Genomic DNA, 19,126 nt, shown 5'->3' with positions numbered 1-19,126 from the left:
TTGAGTAAGAAATACAAGAGTGGTCACCCTAGTCATTTCCGTCTCCTATCAGGTTTGTGGCGTCTTTGTAATAAATGTTTATTTGTAAAATAAAGACTGCATACATATATTTAAAAAAACACAAAACAGCAGTGAAAAACGTATAAACTATATAAAAGAACAATTACATATAATTTACCCAAGACCAGTATTTACCATGAAGCCTTTTTAAGTAAGTGGATTTATCAGAATAGCTTGTTAAAAAAATGTAAATACGGTAAGTAGAAGAATATCAACGAATTATATTTATTTTTTATTTTCACCTTACATTTAATGAGGCACAGCAGGTTTGAGGGAAACTATTACCATTTTATAGCCTCATGTCTAAAATCAAATAGTATAAGCGTAACACATAGCTACCAATTAGAAATCCACATACGTCTTCTAATCTGGCACATGGCAGTTGAAATCTGATTTGCTGCCTTGGACAACACCTCCATTTTACTCCTTTTTTTTTTAAATAGACATAACTTTCAAAATATATATTTTAATGTATTCTATTAATCAATTTGCCAAGTGCAAAGTGAGTGAACAGAAGAAAAATCTAAATCAAATCAATATTTGGTGTCACTACCCTTTGGATTCAAACCATCATCAACTCTTCTACGTACACTTGCACACAGTTTTTGAAGGAACTCAGAAGATAGGTTGTTCCAAACATCTTGGAGAACTAACCATTGACCTTCTGTGTATGTAGGTTGCCTTAAAGTGGTAGTCTGCCGTTTTTATTTTAAAAGCCAGCAGCTACAAATACTGCAGCTGCTGACTTTTAAAATAATGACACTTACCCGCCCAGCGCGCCCGCGATGTCGGCACCCGAAGCCGATCTCTCGATCGTCTCTTGGGTGCTGCCGCCGCCATCTTGGGTATGGGAATGAGGAAGTGGAGCCTTGCGGCTTCATTTCCTGGTTCCCTACTGCGCATGCGCGAGTTGCGCTGCGCAGTAAGGATGGTCCCCGCTGTCTCTGGGATCCGTGTGTTTCCCAGCAGACAGCGGGGGACCTTCGGAAAGGGGCGTAGATTCTGCGGAAAGGGGCGTAGCTTCTGCAAATATCTATGCCGGAAGTGGGTGCAGATACCTGTACTGTACAGGTACCTGCACCCCCCTCCCCCCTGAAAGATACCAATTGTGGCGCCGGAGGGGGGGAGGGTTCCAATGAGCGGAAGCTCCACTTTAGGGTGGAGCTCCGCTTTAAATCTTTTGGTCTCTTCATGTAATCCCAGACAGACTTGTTGATGTAGAAATTAGGACTCTGTGGGGGGCCAAACCATCACTTCCAGGACTTCTTGTTCTTCTTTATGCTGAAGATAGTTCCTAATGGCATTGGCTGTATTTTTGGGGTTGTTGTCCTGCTGCAGGATAAATTTGAGGGCCATCACATGCCTCCCTCATAGTATGGCATGATGGATTAAATATCTGCCAAGTTCCTTCAAAAAATGTGTGCAAGTGTACCTGGAAGAATTGATGATGTTTTAACGCAGAGTAGTCACACCAGATATTAATCTGACTTGTATTTTTCTTCTTTTCATTTACTTTTTATTTGTTAATTGCTAAAAATAAACTATTAGCACTTCTGTTTCTGAAAGCATTCTTAATTTACAGCATTTTTATACACCTGCCTAAAACTTTTGCACAGTAATATGTATTACAGAGCATCTCTATAACAATAACATAAACATATGAGACTGTTTTTTAAACATCCAATGTCGCCAAGTATAACATAAGTCAGAAATATTGAATTTTTCCTTTTTTTGTTCTTTGAAATGGACACTCACTAAGGCAAACGACCATGGGTGGAAGGAAAGAAAGATACAGTGTGTAATAAAGTCAACTTATCTGCATAATTTGGTTTGTGAGTTCCTAAGTCCCCACAGGGGGTATGAGACAAGGCAGCAGGTAGCATATAAATTATTGTTTCCTGTTCTAGGATAGAGCCAGACACCTCAGCACTGACAAATTGGAGCTGAGATCTCTGGCTGAATTCAACATATCAGACAACAAAAAAGTGTCTGACTGTTCATAGCTTACTTCATTGATGGACAGAGGAGCTCATGGCTGCAGGTCTCACTAGAATGGGGCTAGAAGATGCATGGAACTGCTGAGACAGATACAGTTTCCATATGGGATGTGCTTTGCTGGGACTTCTAGTTAAACATTGTCTGTGTGGCTTTCTGGACACTGGAACTCTACTCTCCCTCCTGCTTTTCCTGCAACTGCTACCAGTGTGGTCCTTAAGTTGCGGTCGGGACACACAGCCCTCTGAGGACCCGGAATTGGTTTGTGAAGGACTTCTGGCCTCTGGACCTTCTTTACCCTGCTACACTGCCTGGACTTGCTGGTGAATCCTTGAACCTTTGCTGTGCCTACTGCTGCCTGTCCTTCATCATGCTTGGGTTATTGCCCTATGACCCTGGATTAGGTCCTTGCTGTACCAGGTTATTGTCTGCCCCTGTTGTGCCTGCATTGTGGCCCTGGACTCAACCCCTGCTGTACCAGATTGTGGCCGTGTACTCATTGTGCCTGAATTGTTGTCCTATGACCCTTGACTTTACCCCTGCTGCACCAGAATGTGGCCTGGTGCTCACTGTGCCTGGATTGTTGCCCTGTGACCTTTGACTAAGTCCCTGATGTACCAGATTGCTGCTTTGTGCTTCTGAACTTATCCCCTGATTTGCTCTATTGCCACCCTGATATATTTTTCCTGTCCCTCAGTGTGTTTGGATTATTGCCCTTATATGACTCCCTGCTTTTTTTAGCTTCCCCTTCCAAATAAAGAACCCATTTGAACAGCTGTCCTAAAACCACCATGGGTGTTCTGTTCAGCCCACTCCTCCGTCACACCAAGCTTTTACTTTGTATTAGGTGGCTTTTTTTTTTTTTTTTTATGTAAAATGTAAATTCATATATAATGCCTTCCAAAAGCTCTGGACTCCCAAAGCCAGGGCAAGCAATTGACATTTATACAGCACACTGATAATCAAAACTTAAAAAAACAAAACAAAAAAAAACAAGTATGGCTGTGGTACAACCATATTACTTCTTTTTAAAAGGACCTCTTGGGGACTGTGATGTTACTATGAACTTTATTGCTATTAAACAATTAGCACATCGTCGGGTAATTTAATGGGTCATAGTATGTGAAGCTAAAAGCTAATGTGTTGGCTGGTCATAAAATACAGTATCAGGTACCGGTACATGGTGTGTTTTATAATTCTTCATATCAATTTCTTGAGGGATGGGGATCGGTTTATTTGGTGTCTTCGGTGTAAAACATGGAAGGTTTTTGCTAAGAGAAGAGAAAAAAATAATAGAAAATTAACATATATATATATATATATATATATATATATATATACTGTATATATTTGAAATAACATATAAAAAACATATATAAAACATTGTCTTTAACACAATTTTACTTTACTTTTACTTTACCTATTTGATCTGAGCATGCGTGGCACTTTGTCCATCAGAGTAGGCTACACATGATCGGAGTATGTCCGATAGGAGCATTTTGTTGGAAAATTTTACCGGCAAGTTGGAAAACTTGGTCCGTCGGATATTCCGACGGAAACAGTCCGATGCAGACCACACACAGTCTGGGTTTTCCGACAAAACGGTCCGATAGGACACATTCCGTTGGAATCTCCGACCGTGTGTACAAGGGCTAAAAGAAACACTGTATGGAAAGGAAATCTTCATATTTCCCTGCCTCGCTTCTTATTTTGCCATCTTTGCATTTGTGAGTCTATTGACTTAAAATGATATTAAAGTATTTAAGTTATTAATATAATTATGTTTTGTTTTTTTGCTTAATGAGCTGCTGATATCAGAACTTGATATTTTTTATCATTTTTTTCCCCTTTGAGTTTTCTCCTACTTGCCGAGACCTATGGCACTCCCACTGGAGTCTCCACTATATGCATTCTCCTGTTTAGAGCTGCATCCTTATGTGCAACCATTCCCAGCATCTCACACACAGGAAGACAGAGAACCACACAGAGCCAAAGCCATGCCTCTCCTCCTCTACCACAGCAGGGATTGACAGCAGCCTCCAATCAGCGTGGCTCTGTGTCCCTCTTGGGGATGGCTGTATGTAAGGCTGTAATTCTAAATGGGAGCTTGCCCATAGTGGATGCTTCGGCTCAGAGGAGAAAAAATATAAAAACAACACCAGGAACATTTAAAGGGGTAAACCCTCATGTTTTTTCACCTTAATGCATCCTATGCATTAAGGTGAAATGGTATGGTAACCCCCCTGGGAGAGCGCTTCTCCTAGGGGGGTTATCTGAAAGAGAAGGAGCTGCAAGAGCCGCTGAGGGACCCCAGAAGTCGGTGTTAGGGGTCACTTTGTGCAAAAAGAATTGCACAGTGCAAGTAAGTATGACATGTTTGTTATTTAAAAAAAAAAACGCAAACCTTTACTTCACTTTAAGGTCTACTATTAGAGCTCATTTAGCAAAAATAAATGTTTGAATTTAATATAATTTTAATGTTTTTCAGCATCCAAAACTCTTTCAGTGTGTCAGATGCCTATTCTCCTGCTGCGCTCTGTGCGTCTGATAGTAAATTAAGATTAGTTACTGATTTTCAAATAACCTTTTCATCACCTACAATAGATATATTGTTTTTGGAGAAAAACCTGGATTTTTAGTGGTAGTGATCTCCAAAATATATAAGACCCCTTTCACAAGGTCGATCATCCGATCAGGTCTGCCTGTCAGTTTTTCAGGTGGACCTGATCGGAAGGTCTGTGCATAGACTTGTGTCCATTTACACCTGCCAACCTCCAGCTCCACTAAAAAAATTTAAGAGAATCCATCCTCTTCCATTTAGGTGGATTGGATCAGAGGATAGTTGGGTGTAAATAGATTCAGATTTATTTCTGGCCGCCCATAGAGCAGGGCAGGCTCTGTCCATGTCCATTCTGAAGAAACTGAGTAGATACAGATGTGTTATCTGACAACTTTCCTCCAATCAGCAGGGGATGGAATCCATCCCATGTGAAAGGGGCCTAATGATTGCATGTAAAAGGTAAAAAAAATGGTATTTACTAAAAAAGGCTAAATAGAAAATGGGAAGAAAGGAGTTAATGATTGAGATATATAAATATAAATAAAGATATTGAGATTAATATATGTATATTAATCTTTATAAGTTTGCTTTAGTTCAAGACAGAGCAATTTCATGATCTGTTGTAATGGATTGCAACATTAAGCCTAAGTTCACATTGATGCGATTTGACATGTCAAATTGCATGCCAAATCGACAGCTTTTTCCGGCAATGGCACCATCCAAATTGGTGCAACGCCCACTTTGCGACGCCGCACTGATTCCCAAAAGTAGTTTCTGTACTACTTTTGGTGACTTTGGGTGCAATTTCAATAGACACCTGTGTAGGAACCCACACAGATGTCTCTGAAATTGCCCCCGAAGTCTGAACTGACATGTGGGTATGAAACTGTGCGAGTTCAGCTGATTGTGCGAGTTCAGGCATCACCTGGGGATGATCCAGATGATGCCTTATTAAGGTGAAACGCATAGGTAGAGGTTTGCTGATGCCACTGCATAGCCAGATTTCTAATGTACATGCATTTTATGTCTTCTCACATGTGAGTACCCATTTTTGATTCTATAAATGTTTTTTATATAACGGTAATACACTATGGGGCTCCATTTCCTCCTTTTCTGGTATATGTAACCTTGGAGAGATTCACAGTGAAATCCAATTTAAACGTTTGATGTATATGGAAGTTTGGAGGTACTACATACCCAGGTGTGATTACACCATCAAGCCTTTGTGACTCAGTGGGCATATGCCTAGTTGGGTCCATTGCTTCCGGTAAGCCTCATTCCATAAGGTGGCAGATTTATTCAGACAAAGTATTCACAGCACTTTTTGTATTCTTTGCGGATTTATGGGACCTAATCTTTTTGTATAACACACAATATTGCTGTTGATACGGTGGATTTCTTCAGATTAATCACCTACCTTTTCAGCTCCTTCTTTGATTTTGTGTGGACACATGAGACTTTTTGTATAATATACATTATTGTAGATTGAGTTTTATTTTTTGATCACTACTTACCACATTCAAACATATACCCTATTATTGTATACAGTTATCACTGATTGTAGTACTTTACATATATTTCACAATTAAAGCCACACTTGATTATTATTTCCAATTGTTTTCATTATATATATTTTCCGTTGTGCTGGCAGCTTTTATTGCTTTTACTTTTTAAGACGTTTTTTTCCTTTTGTTTTTTTCTCCTGATAAATTCAACACTTACAGTGTAGAACAGATAGCGTTTATCTGCATATGGAATATCAAACGTGGAAGTCCTAGTCATACGACTGATGTGTGTGATCATGTCAGCACATCTAGCTCCTCCCTATGCATTTTGTCAATATGTGACAATATGTGACATCATCAGGGGCATAGAGGAGCATCATCCATCACATACTTAGGCTAGGTTCACACATGTGAATTCCCCATCCCTGTTCACTGTGAATTTCCAAAGCAGCTGTTTCCACATATGGTTCAGAGGCAAATTTTCAGAGGCGTTGACCACCGGTGTCTTTAACAATATCTGGTTGTTAAGGAGAGGGCTGGGAAACTGTCCGCCGCTTCGTGAACAACCGATAACTCATAACACTGGCCAGTGGTAGGGGGGGTGGGGTCCGCCACGTGTCTACTCTCCTTTCCCTCAACAACCCCTCTAATTCCTCCAGCAACTGCACAGACCGTTTGCAAAACCTGACAATTCGGGAAATGTATTCACCCCTCAGCCAGCCCTTGAACGCATCCCAGACCACCAGGGGCTCAGCAGAGTCCGCATTATCCAACCAGTATTGACATGGAGCATATCCTCCTGAACCCCAATGCCTGCTATCCAATACCCCGACAGCCTCCACAGTCCCCTCTGCAAAGGGAGCCCAAGGGAAACCCCAAGGAGAAGGGGAGCGTGATCAGACACCCCCCTGGGCAGAATCCGCACGTTCACCACTCGCTGCAGCATAGCCTGCGAAACATACCCCAGGTCTATACGGGAGAAGGTGCGAAACGTGGAAGAATGGCAAGTAAACTCTCTGCCCGAGGGGTGAAAGTGGCGTGAGACATCTACCAACCCAAAAGTATCGGCCCAACGTGTCAGACCCGGAGTCTCACGGGAGGGCCGGTGGAGCCTATCCAGCTCTGGGGATGGGGCCATGTTATAATCCCCTATCAACAGAACATTCTCTACGCCATACCTTATAACTAAGTTCATAATGACAAACAAAAGGTCAGTATCTGCAGGGGGAGGCAGGTAGATACCCACCAGGACATAGTCCACATTTGCGATAGTAGCATGCAAAACAACAAACCTACCCCCTGGATCCGTCTTCAACCATGGAGCTGGAACGCGAGGGATCTGTGAACAAGCACACTCACCCCCCTAGAATAACTCGAGTAGGTGGCATGATAGTGATGGCCAATCCACGCTCTTCTGAGGCCAAGCACTTGGGAGCCCACCAAATGCATCTCCTGAAGGATACAGACATGGGGAGAGTATCTTTGTAGAAAATTAAACACCAGCGAGCGCTTGACCGCAGAGTTCAGACCCCTCACGTTCCAGGAGAGAACAGAGAATTCAGCCATACCTGACAACAGATGGAAATATGTCCCCGGATTCAGTCTCACAGCCCCCTCCCCTAAAAAACAACCAACCCACCCCAGAGGGTGCCCCATCTCGTACATACCCATAGGCCACGGGGCCCCCCTGATTCAGAAGGCTAAACCTTGAGCCCATACTCCACCTCCCAAAATAGGATTGTACTTGTGTCAATAAACCGTGAAAACCCCCCCCCCCCCCCCAAAAACTAGAACTAAACAAAACCAAAACCATAACTAATCAGCAATTGCCGATCTCCCCCACCCCGCGGACCCCCAACAGTGGAGTCCTGCATAGATCCCCAAACCAAACAGCAAAAATAACCCCTAAGTCCTTGTGAGCAACTTACTCAGGTAGGCGTGCACCAGACCGTCAGGAGGACGCAGCCCCCCCTCACCTCATATACACAGAGGGGGAGACCACTATCCTAACCTGCCACAGGCGCATTTAGCCCCCCCTTAAGAGTTGCTAGAGCACAGCAGTCCTTGTAGCTTGGATGTACCCAACTACTGCACATGGCACAGTCCTGTTCAGAGATTTCACGGCCAATTATGCAGGGTGTACAGGGCTAGGCAGGCACAAGCCATCAGTTCACTGGTTCCCAGCCAGACAAAGGTGATAATGATGGTGGGGAGGATATGCCAGCAATACCCCATGACCGGGGCCCATCTATGGGAAAGGTACCGAAACAGTCACCAAAAGGAGAAAAAACAAAAAAGGGGAAAAATGAAAAACCAATCCAAAACCTCAAATAACCATGTCAGACAAAAGGCCAGGGCCCCTCACCCAGACCACCCCTTCTGAATAGTCACCAGGCTGGGAATAATACCAGAAGATCCCCCACCAGAGCAGTACTCAGCTACCCTGGCTCAAAAAGGAAAAAACAAAGGCAGATTATCCTTAGCAGACTCATCAGCCAGGAGTAGGTTAGCTAGATAGTCAGCCAGGTAGTGTCTCCAACCAAGAGGCAGCATCTCTGGGATTAGTAAAAAATCTGACAGTCTCACCATCAACCACACGCAGTTTCGCTGGAAAGAGGATACTGTACTTGATCCGTTTAGCCCTCATGGATGCCTTGACCGCGTCGAAGGACCGTCGCTGTTTCTGGGTCTCCATGGTGTAAATCAGGAAAGAACAGCAGCCTGGAATTCTGATACTTGACCTCCTTCAACATCCTCGCCGCTCTGAGCACCTCATCGTGGTCTCTAAAGTTCAGCAAGCGTAGGATCGAGGTGTGCGGGGGGCTCCCAGCCGGGCCCCTCTGCGGAGGGACCCGGTGAGCTCTTTCCACAGTGAAGTATGGGGACAGCTGCGCCCCCGGGAATAGGGAGCGAAGAAGGTCTTCCACAAACACAGTGGGGTTCTGGCCCTCCACCCCCTCCACCAGGCCAACGATCCCCAGGTTGTTCTGCCTGCTGCGGTTCTCGGCATCCTCCGCATGAAATTCCAAGGTCCTCACCTTGCTCTGCAAGGTCCGGATCGCCACCGAGTGTTCCGCCAGCACATCCTCCGCCTGGCCTACCGCTGCTCCGCCACTCCCAGCCTTGCACGGATCTTGTCCAGGTCCTGTCTAATCAGGCCGACCTCCGTCTGCACCGCCTCCATCTTCCCCGTCAGTGCCGTCTGGCATGCCGCTATAGCAGCCATCACCTCAGGAATGCCCGGGAGAGGGGATGCATCAGCCTCCGCCGGCGCGGTCTGCGTAGCCATGTTGGAATGGCCGCGTGGGCCTCCCACTCCATGAGTCTCCGGAGCGTCTAGTGCCGGTTCCCCAGGGGGAAACCGAATCCTCCTACCTCCTTTGTGTCCCACCGAGGAACGGGACGGCATAGGGAGGGCCAGACAGGCAGCCAGCAGCTAGTAGCATGGGTACAAGGATATATCTGGATCAGTCTCTAGCAGAGCTCCGGGAAGCACGTCTGCTCACGCCGACATCTTGGCCACGCCCCCATGGATTTTTAGGGGGAGTTCACACATTTGTGTTTGCTTTTTTTTTTTGCATGAGGTAACCCCTTAAAATCCATATCAGGCTGAAAGGGTCTAGTACATATTTTGGGGGGTCTCTATGGAATTTGTTTCATTCTTGGTGAAGAAAGCACTACAGCAAAAATTAAAATTACAAAAAAATAACATTTTACAGTTTAAATTTCAAGCAAATTGCATTCCTTGTAAAAAAACAAAAAAACAGCACAAACAGCCCTCCAAAGGTCCCCAAAATACATAGCAGGCCATTGGAGGGTATGTGTGCCAGCAGTTTTAAACAGTTTTTCCCTATGTTTTTGAACATCACAAAGGTGCAGCTCTCCCTAGCCTGGATTACTGCTACTGGTTGAATAGGCGTTTAAAAACATTTTTTTCAATGGTACATGTTCCCCAGGGCAGTGCCCACTTTATCCCCCACCCCCAGTGCTATTTTGACACCTCATTGCCTATTAGCCATCCCAACTTCTTTGACATTCATCAAACCCTGCTTGAAACAGTTCAGCTCATCACAAATTAAAATATAATGAGGTGCATCAAATTTGACTGAAAACCGGAAAAATGCTTTAAGTATGAAAACTTACCACTTACAGTGGTTGCTACAACCTAAATATGCACACTTGGAAATTAAACCAGCTAAATCAAATTGTATCCTGTTGCATTGTTTAAATAGTATGACTTCTGTAAATAAAGTATTTTTTTTTACCTTCCAATGATGAAAGTCCCAATCAGAGCAGCAAAGACAACAGCAAGCAGGATTGATAGTATGGAAGTAATAACAATCATACACCCACTACGTGCTCCTGGCCAAGTATCAATTCTTGCTGGATCCATTCCTGTTAACATAAATAATAAAGGATTTACTAAACAGCCCTGGTTGCAGTTCTACTTTCTTCAATAGGGTCAGCTATCCAATAATATTTGTCCCATTTGTCTTCTAAAATTAACAGATGGGTATTCACATCAGTATGCTTTACCTAAAAAGTTTTCAAGAGTTCTTACCGTAGCAAATACATATTGTAAATATAGATGACGGTGTCAACAATATGGGCCACATTTTCACTAACCCATAGAAAAGTTATCAGTTTCAGCAGGGCTTTTTTTCAGCGGGAACGCGGGGGAACGCAGTATCGGCACCTCCAGCACAGACTGTATGTAATGGTAAGGGGTGCTGGGGTGTGCTGCAGGGTGTATTGATGCTGGCTGATGAGAGATCTATTCTACCTGGAGGGAATCAGTTTTTTGCAGGGGGGTCTATTCTTACTGGTGGGGGACCTATTGTTGCTGGGGGTGGATCTTATATCTCTGAGGGATCAGTTATGGCTGGGAGAGATCTACTGTTGAGGGAGGGGACTATTGTTGCTGGCTGCTGGAGAGTCTATTGATGCTGGCTTTGAGGAGATCTGTTGTTGCTGCCCGGGGACTTTGTTTTGGGTGGCCCATTGTTTATGGGGGGATCTATTGTTGCTAGAGGAGACTTTATTGTTACTAGCTACAGGGGATCTATTTTATTGCTTTTCTTATTGTCATTAACAAATTCCATACAAATTACTTATCACCACAAAAATATACTTGGTTCTGTATTCTCTAAAAGGGCAGTAATGGCAGGTAGGTAGAGGGTGCTCGCAGTTGGGTAGAGGTGGACAAAAGGGGGGACTCAGAAAGGGGGAGTTTCTGCACCTATTCTCTGAGAAAAAAAGCCCTGAGTTTCAGTTATTTGTGTTTTGTCCATTGCTAATCAATTATTTGTCAAAATGATGTTGTTTGGTTGCTTCAGAACCACCTTTTTATATATTGCAGGCATGTGGCCACACACATGCTAAATGCTACCAGCAGCTGATGGCATTTTACATGTACGGCTGCCACCATCTTGGATGGGGAAGCTACGAATACCTGACAACACATCCCCACCACACCAGGAGCTTGGCAGTCATTTGTCTCCTAGGGTGGTGGACAGGGCAGTCTCCATGGGGCTCCATATTTAAATGACTAACTGACTGGAGCTATTGCTCACACATGGTAATTATTATAGATCAATGGGCTTTCTTTTTTTCTTTTATGTTTTTGGAAGGGATGGATTTATTAGTACTATAATTATTGTAGTGCCTTCTAATTTATTGTGTTTTTTGATTGTGTAGATTCAGCTTTTTCCTCATTTGTGATCTTAAAAGCTTTTGGATACATACAATACCACTGTAAGTGGGGTATGTTATTTTTGGATTTATATAGGAGTCTAGAATCTATATATGTTTTCATTTATTTTCAATTTTTGATTTTGCTCTTCTCCCAGCACCATAGTACGCCAACATGTTAGTAAAAAAAAATGAAAGAATTAAAAAACAGGATCATTAAGTTGGAAAAAGGATCACCCCCTCTTAAAAATTACTTGTAAACTCATTTAGGTGTAGCTAGTCACCTTCCCAATAGCACACAGAGCCATTTGACTATCAGCTGTGATCAGCTGTGGTTATTTAGCTTAGCCCAGCATGAAAAGAGCTTTCCTGGAGCATTTCAGTCCCTGGTAATGCAACTGAAGCAAACAATCAACTATGGATGGCAAGGCACTGTCAAAAAATCTCCGGGTTAAAGTTGTGGATAGGCACAAGTCAGGAGATGGATACAAAAATGTCAAAGGCTTTATCAATGCCTATTTGGAAAAAAGGGGTTTTTGGATGATGGACTTTATAGGCCCAACACTACTTACATCGTTTTGTAAAAAAGTATATAAATGTATTTATTTACCGAAACATATGAAACAGTTTTAAAAAACATTTACTATCCACAATTGTGCCTTGAAGCGTACAACAAGAATCCACTATACATTTTACAAGTTACAACTATAAGTCTCGTTCTTGGTTCAGTGGCCATGTATACAATTTAGATCTAGGTGGACTCTAAATTGATCGATTACCTTCTTAATTCTTTTACTTTTCTTTACTTTCCCCCTCTTCCCCTCTCGTTCCAGGAAAAAAATTACTAAGACATCACGATATATTCTATTTATGTTGTTTTTGTATAGGTTATATAAAGAATATATTGGTATTCTTACTTTATTATTATTATTATTATTATTATGTGTTGTACCGGTTTCATTTGCTGCTGAGCTTCCTAACTGCCTCTGGCCAGCATGGGTCCTGCTCGTGGGTTTGGGCAATATTATTGTGACTACACAGCCGCAAAGCGCTGTTTGACTAATTTTTGAGTGGCAGTCTTTGAAATTTCTAGCATCTGGAGGAGGGGGTATCTTTGCCCCCTCTGGCTGCTATGTACTCTGCGCCATGTAGTTGGTATCAGGCTGCCCTGCTGCCATCTAATGGCTATGGCGAGGCAGCTCTGGTGTCAAGTGTATTCTCAGTGGCTTACGAGTCGGGTCGTCGTGTGTCACTAGTGGCTGCGCCACTCTAATGTCATAACTGGGACAAGTGCACAAAAAGATGCCTGTTGCCTGCTTCTCATACAGCCATTTTTCACCACACTTTGTGGAGCCCTGTAGAGTGTAGCCCTGCAGGAGATGTTCAGCGCTGATGGTATGTGCTAGCTTGAGAAGGGATTATGTAGGGGGATTGTGTGTGTTTGCTGATTAGAAATATATTTCTAATCAAGTGCCTCAATGTTTGTTCTATACCTCTCCAAATAGATACTATATGGAAACAAAAAACAGATGAATAATAGAGATGTGTGAATAGTGGGGAATCCCCTACATTTCCAGATTCCAAATATCCTGAACGGTTTATTTTCCTTGCTGGCTATGCAATTAATCCTCAATCACCATAAGTTTCCTGTCTGATTGTTATTTCACAGGTAAGTTAGCATTTGCCCCCCCCCCCTCCCCTTTAAAGACTATTATAGTGCATACACTGCTATTTTTATTAAACACCTAATATTCATCCCTAAAAAAACTTCTTTACAGATACAGACTAGCTGGGAATTCATTTGATGAGATATCTCTGGCTGTGCTATGGACTTTGTCCCTTGTTTGCTTTTTGACTACAATAAAATAAGTTATCTCTCTCATGTATACATATATAAGTTGTCAAATTATACACATACCACCTGTTATAGATAACACTATTCTAATGTTACGCCTGTTCACATAGTCCCAAAGTCCTTCTGTGGCAATTGGGAAGCTGAGCAGCAAATCTATAGCATTAAAGTATAATTTTATGAACAATACTGTGTATTATAATTATATGTTAGAAACGTAATTGTGATTCTCTATTCATAGAATATGCCTTAAATCGGAGGTCCACCCTAAAGTGGACCTTCCGCTCATTGGAATCCTCCTCCCCTCCGGCGCCACAATTGGCACCTTTCAGGGGGGAGGGGGTGCAGGTACCTGTACAGTACAGGTATCTGCACCCACTTCCGGGATAGCTCTCTGCGGAAAGGGGCGTGAATCTACGCCCCTTTCCGAAAGTCCCCCACTGCCTGCTGGGAAACACACAGATCCCAGAGGCAGCGGGTCCATCCTTATTGCGCAGCGCGACTCGCGCATGCGCAGTAGGGAACCGGGAAATGAAGCCGAAAGGCTCCACTTCCTGATTCCCATACCCAAGATGGCGGCGGCAGCACCCGAGAGACGATCGAGAGATCGGCTTCGGGTGCCGACATCGCGGGCGCGCTGGACGGGTAAGTGTCCTTATTTTAAAAGTCAGCAGCTGCAGTATTTGTAGCTGCTGGCTTTTAAAAAAAAAACGGCAGAACTCCCGGCGGACTCCCGCTTTAAGCTCCTGAAAAAGAGTTTTTGAGCACACGTAACATATAGAGCTGAGCCGAACCACGACACACCGCCTCTCCTAAATTACGTTACTACATCAAATCCTTGGCGAGGGACCTTTGGGTTTCTCACTACTAAGTACTCTAGTTTCTATGATACATAGGTGGTGTGTTTTATGCTTCAAGGCACAATTGTGGATAGTCAATGTTTTCAAAAAAATGTTTCATATGTTTCTGTAAATAAATACATTTATATATGTTTTTACAAAACAATGTAGTTAGTGCTGTGCCTATAAAGTCCATCATCCAAAAACCTTTTTTTCCAAATGTAATATATAGGGTCGTGGCATATGTTTACTTATTTCTCGTAACCACAGTACCACTCTGTGATGCTACGAATCCAATGTATTTATCAATGCCTAGAAGCACAGTGAAGTGTATTATTAAGAAGTGGAAGGCATTTGGTACAACACAGACCCTCCCTGGATTGGGACATTGCTCCAAGCTAGATGAAAGAGCCAGGATAAAACTAGTCAGAGAGTCTACCAAGAGGCCTACAGCAACTCTGAAGTAGTTGCAGGAATTTATAACAAAGAGTGTTCACTGTGTGCGTGACAACAATATCACAAATTTTCTACAAATGTGGCTTGTATGGGAGGGTGACAAGAAAAAAGTAATTCATCAAGAAAGGCCACGTGCAGTCACAACAGTCACAAGCTTTGCTTAAAAAAATCATCTTGAGGATTCTGAGCTTTCAATTAAACAATGGCCTCTTATATCTGAACTAGTTGTATCTTTTATTGGTAATAATACACATTTCAAACAAGGTGCGCATGCCCACACATCAATAAAATCTAGGGACGACGGCTAAAGTATGTTAGGACTTTATTAAATTGATCTGTTAAGTGTGTATATTTCACTTATAGGGAGGGGTGCAATCAAAGGATTCCTTTCAGCTGTATGTCTCTATCGACATTACAGCAGGTAAAAGGAGTGTATCAAGGAGTCATCAAAGTGTCCCTCCTTATTCAAAGACTCCTAAAAATACTTTCCTATTACTCCTATCCTTTCTGGCCCCACAAACTGTCCTACGCTGCACAGTACTAATCAATCCTGCTCTTGCTCTAAGAGATATAGGAATTCAAACAAGCTGATCAAAACCCCTCCCCACCAAAATATAACCACATGTAAAAGTGATTGTGCACCAAAAAGCCTATCCTAAGAAAGCAAAATACCCTACATGTTTCGCTCAAAAATAGAGCTTCATCTGGGGTGCATCAAATAAATCATAAGTGCTCAAAGGATAAAGTGCTATAACCACATTGCAAATGGCTCATTGAAAATCTGTGAAATAATTTTAAGACTGCAGTCCACAAACGGTCACCATCAAATGTAACTGAACTTGAGCAGTTCTGCAAAGAAGAGTGGGGAAATATTGCAAAGTCTAGATGTGCAAAGTTAGTAGAGATATATCCCAACAGACTAAAGGCTGTAATTAAAACAAAAGGTGGTTCAACAAAGTACTGACACAAGGGGGTGATCCTTTTTCCAACTCAGTGATTCTGTTATTTATTTTCTATTACTTTTGTTTGCCATGTTGGTGTTATATCTTTCACTTGGATTTTATATAGAGCTGGGTCAAACAAAAACTATGTTTGTCTTCATTTCAGGCTGCAAAGCAACAAAATGTGATTATTTTAAAGAAGAGTGATTTTTTTCTATCACCATTGTAAATAGAGGGAGTATAGCCAATCTTCAAAGCAGTTCAAGTTATTCACCCAGACACCCAGTCCTTCCTTGTGGTTTGTGGACTGCTGATACAGCTAGAATGCACTCCTTGCTGCCTCTCACAAAAAACAAAAAAAACATCATTTTTAAAAAGTACTGAACAGTCTCTTGTGTGCTCCAATCAAATGTTTTTTTAGTTTTGAATAAATGTGTGTTTCTGTGTTCATCACCCTATTGGGGGATTCACCTCACTCCCTGTCTCTCTGACATCCTATGACAGCCAGCCAAAAAAATTTGAGGATTTACCTGACAGAGCCTCTAAACCTTGCCCACTTTACTGGAAAAAAAAGTCTATAGCAATATCCTATCACTCCCTGTTAGGAAAATCTCCCCACCAGTGGAACACAGAACACAATAAAAACATGACCAGAGGTCTATGCTTTTCTCACTCTGTTCAAAACAATCGTCTAGTTAGTACCTAAAGTGCAATTCCACATGTTTACATGACTGAGCAATTCTTATTGTGACCACTTTATTAAATTTTTCCAAAAAGAACACATTTTTACCTTTCATTATTTTTAATTATAGATTACATTTGCAATGTAAATAAAAAATTCTCTAGTAATATTACCAGCATTAAGTGTGATTAAACCTGACCAGCTTGTTTGATCAATCAATGCACTTGCATTATTGAAGACCACAAATTTCACCCTGTAAGTAAAAAAAAATGTAATACTGTTTATTGAGTGTATTTTAGAACAATAGTAAAGCATGAATAAAATCTTACTAAATGCTATGACAAACATTAGAAGTATAATATTCTATGCATCCTTCCAGTGAGCAGACTGGACACATATAGTTACACAGTAAGTGAGGTTGAAAAAAGACAAAAGACATAAGTCCATCAAGTCCAACTGGTGTGTGTGCTTTTATGTCAATATTACATTGTATATCGTTGTATGTTGTGGTCGTTTGGGTGCCTATCTAATAGTTTTTTTGAAATTATCTATGCTGAATTATTATCCTGCTGAAACTACAGCTTGTGGAAGAGAATTTCACATTCTTGCTGCTCTTACTGTAAAGAACCCTCTCCGGTTAAATCGATTTTTCCTCTAATTTTACTGAATGCCCGAAAGTATTTTTAAATGCCCTTTCATTGAAATGTTTTATCCCTATTGTGGGGTCACCAGTATGGAATTTGTACATTGAAATCATATTCCCTCACACATGTCTATTCTCCAGAGAGAATAAGTTCAGCGCTTATAATCTTTCCTCATAACTAATATCCTCCAGTCCCTTTACTAGCTTTGTTGCCATTCTCTGTACTCTCTTCATTTCCAGCACAACCTTCCTGAGGACTGCAGCCTAGAACTGGATGGCATACTCCATGTACGGCCGGACCAGAGTCTTGTAGGTTAGGGTTTTATCTCTGAAATTAATTCCCTTTTTAAGACATGCCAATATTATATATGCTTTGCTTGCAGCAGCTTGGCATTGCATGCCATTGCTGCCCCTGTCATGTTTTTGCCATCTAAATACATTATTTTAAATTTTTCTACATTAAACCTAATTTGCCATGTAGTTGCCCATCCCATTATTTTGTTCAGATCTTCTTGCAAGGTTTCCATGTCCTGCAGAGAAGATATTGCCGTGCTTAACTTAGTATCATCTGCAAATACTGAGATTGAGCTATCCTCCAGGTCATTTTTGAATAAATTAAATAGTATGGGTCCCAGGCGAGAACCCAGAGGGACCCCACTTTTCACACTGGACCATTCTGAGTACTCCCCATTTATCACTACCTTCTGAACTCACTCTTGTAGCCAGCTTTAAATCCAGGTACTCACCCTTCGGTCCATGCCAACAGACCTTAGCTTGTATAGTAAACTTTTGTGGGGAACTGTATCAAATGCCTTTGCAAAATCCAGATACACTATGTCTACATGCCTTCCTTTATCTAGATGGCAGCTCACCTCCTCATAGAAGGTCAGAAGATTTGTTTGGCAAGAACAATGTTTCATGAATCCATGCTGATTACTGCTAATAATACCGTTTTCATTACTAAAATCTTGTATCTAGTCCCTTATCATCCCTTCAAAGAGATTGCATACTATTAATGTTAGGCTCACTGGTCTATAGTTCCCAGGGATATATATTGGTCCTTTTTTAAAGATTGGTGCTACATTGGCTTTTCTCCAATCATGAATCTGTTAATCTAAAATAGAAAATAGTGGACTAGCTATGCAGTGGGACAGATAAATTGCACACATATAATTCATGTATTTCACCTTTTATTTTTCCCCCACTTGTTTGTCACTTTTCACTTTTGTGTGTTTTCTCACAGATAAGGGTTGCAATTCTTCGGTTTACCCTGATGTCTTGGGTGAGGATGTGTGGCGATCAGGTTCCTTCCTCCCTTGCCTTTAGGGGGTCTCTCTTCAGGAGAGCTGCCCTGAACTAATATTCGAGGATGTATTTGGCTGTCTTAGAAGAACAGGGTTTGCCAGGCATTCTGGTTATTCAGACCATGTCCCCGTCAGGAGCCTTGCACCCCAGGGGTCAGGGTAGTGGTCCTACCCCTTCAGGGTGGTGGACTAAAGCACACCCTTAAGTGTAACTTTTTAGTGTGTGTCTCACATGCACATTTTTTCTTCACTTACAGGTTTTTGTGTTCTAGGTTTTTCACCACCGCGGACAAAAAAAATCACTGGTCCCAGGTAGGCAGAGAACACTTAAATTTACCTAATAGCCTCCCTGGTAGGCAGGGAAACACAAAGCTATACTCCCAAGGGGGGTGCTACAATTGTGTTGGTTTTCAAAAGGGGAAATAATGAAACAGTTGCCAACACAGGGCTATAACTTTATATGCCAGGTGTGAGCATGTGAATCAAACTGGGAGGGCAGTTCAAGGTACAACAGAAATCTTCACAGGGTAGTCCAATTGTCCACCAAGGATGTCCACGTATGAAGATGTCTGGGAATGTTGGCTCCTAAAGCCGGCCA

General features: G+C 42.2%; 1 protein-coding gene across 1 annotated transcript in view; it reads right to left on the bottom strand.

Moving 5' to 3' along the window:
* Window positions 1–261: 261 nt before the first annotated feature.
* Window positions 262–19,126, bottom strand: part of LOC143958929 (uroplakin-3b-like) — a 32,073-nt gene continuing 13,208 nt past the window's right edge. The window contains exons 4-6 of the mRNA XM_077467916.1: window positions 16,755–16,834; window positions 10,386–10,515; window positions 262–3,326 (exon numbers count right to left, since the gene is read on the bottom strand). Coding sequence (XP_077324042.1) covers window positions 3,191–3,326; window positions 10,386–10,515; window positions 16,755–16,834 — 346 coding nt within the window. The 3' untranslated portion in view covers window positions 262–3,190. The remainder of the gene's footprint in view (window positions 3,327–10,385; window positions 10,516–16,754; window positions 16,835–19,126) is intronic.

Source organism: Lithobates pipiens, unplaced genomic scaffold, assembly GCF_037356315.1.
Source record: "Lithobates pipiens isolate NorthernLeopardFrog02 unplaced genomic scaffold, aLitPip1_a1.2 Scaffold_65, whole genome shotgun sequence".
In the NCBI taxonomy this organism is placed as follows: domain Eukaryota; kingdom Metazoa; phylum Chordata; class Amphibia; order Anura; family Ranidae; genus Lithobates; species Lithobates pipiens.
The sequence above is the reverse complement of the archived record's forward strand: the minus strand, read 5'-3'. Positions and strand labels throughout refer to the sequence as shown.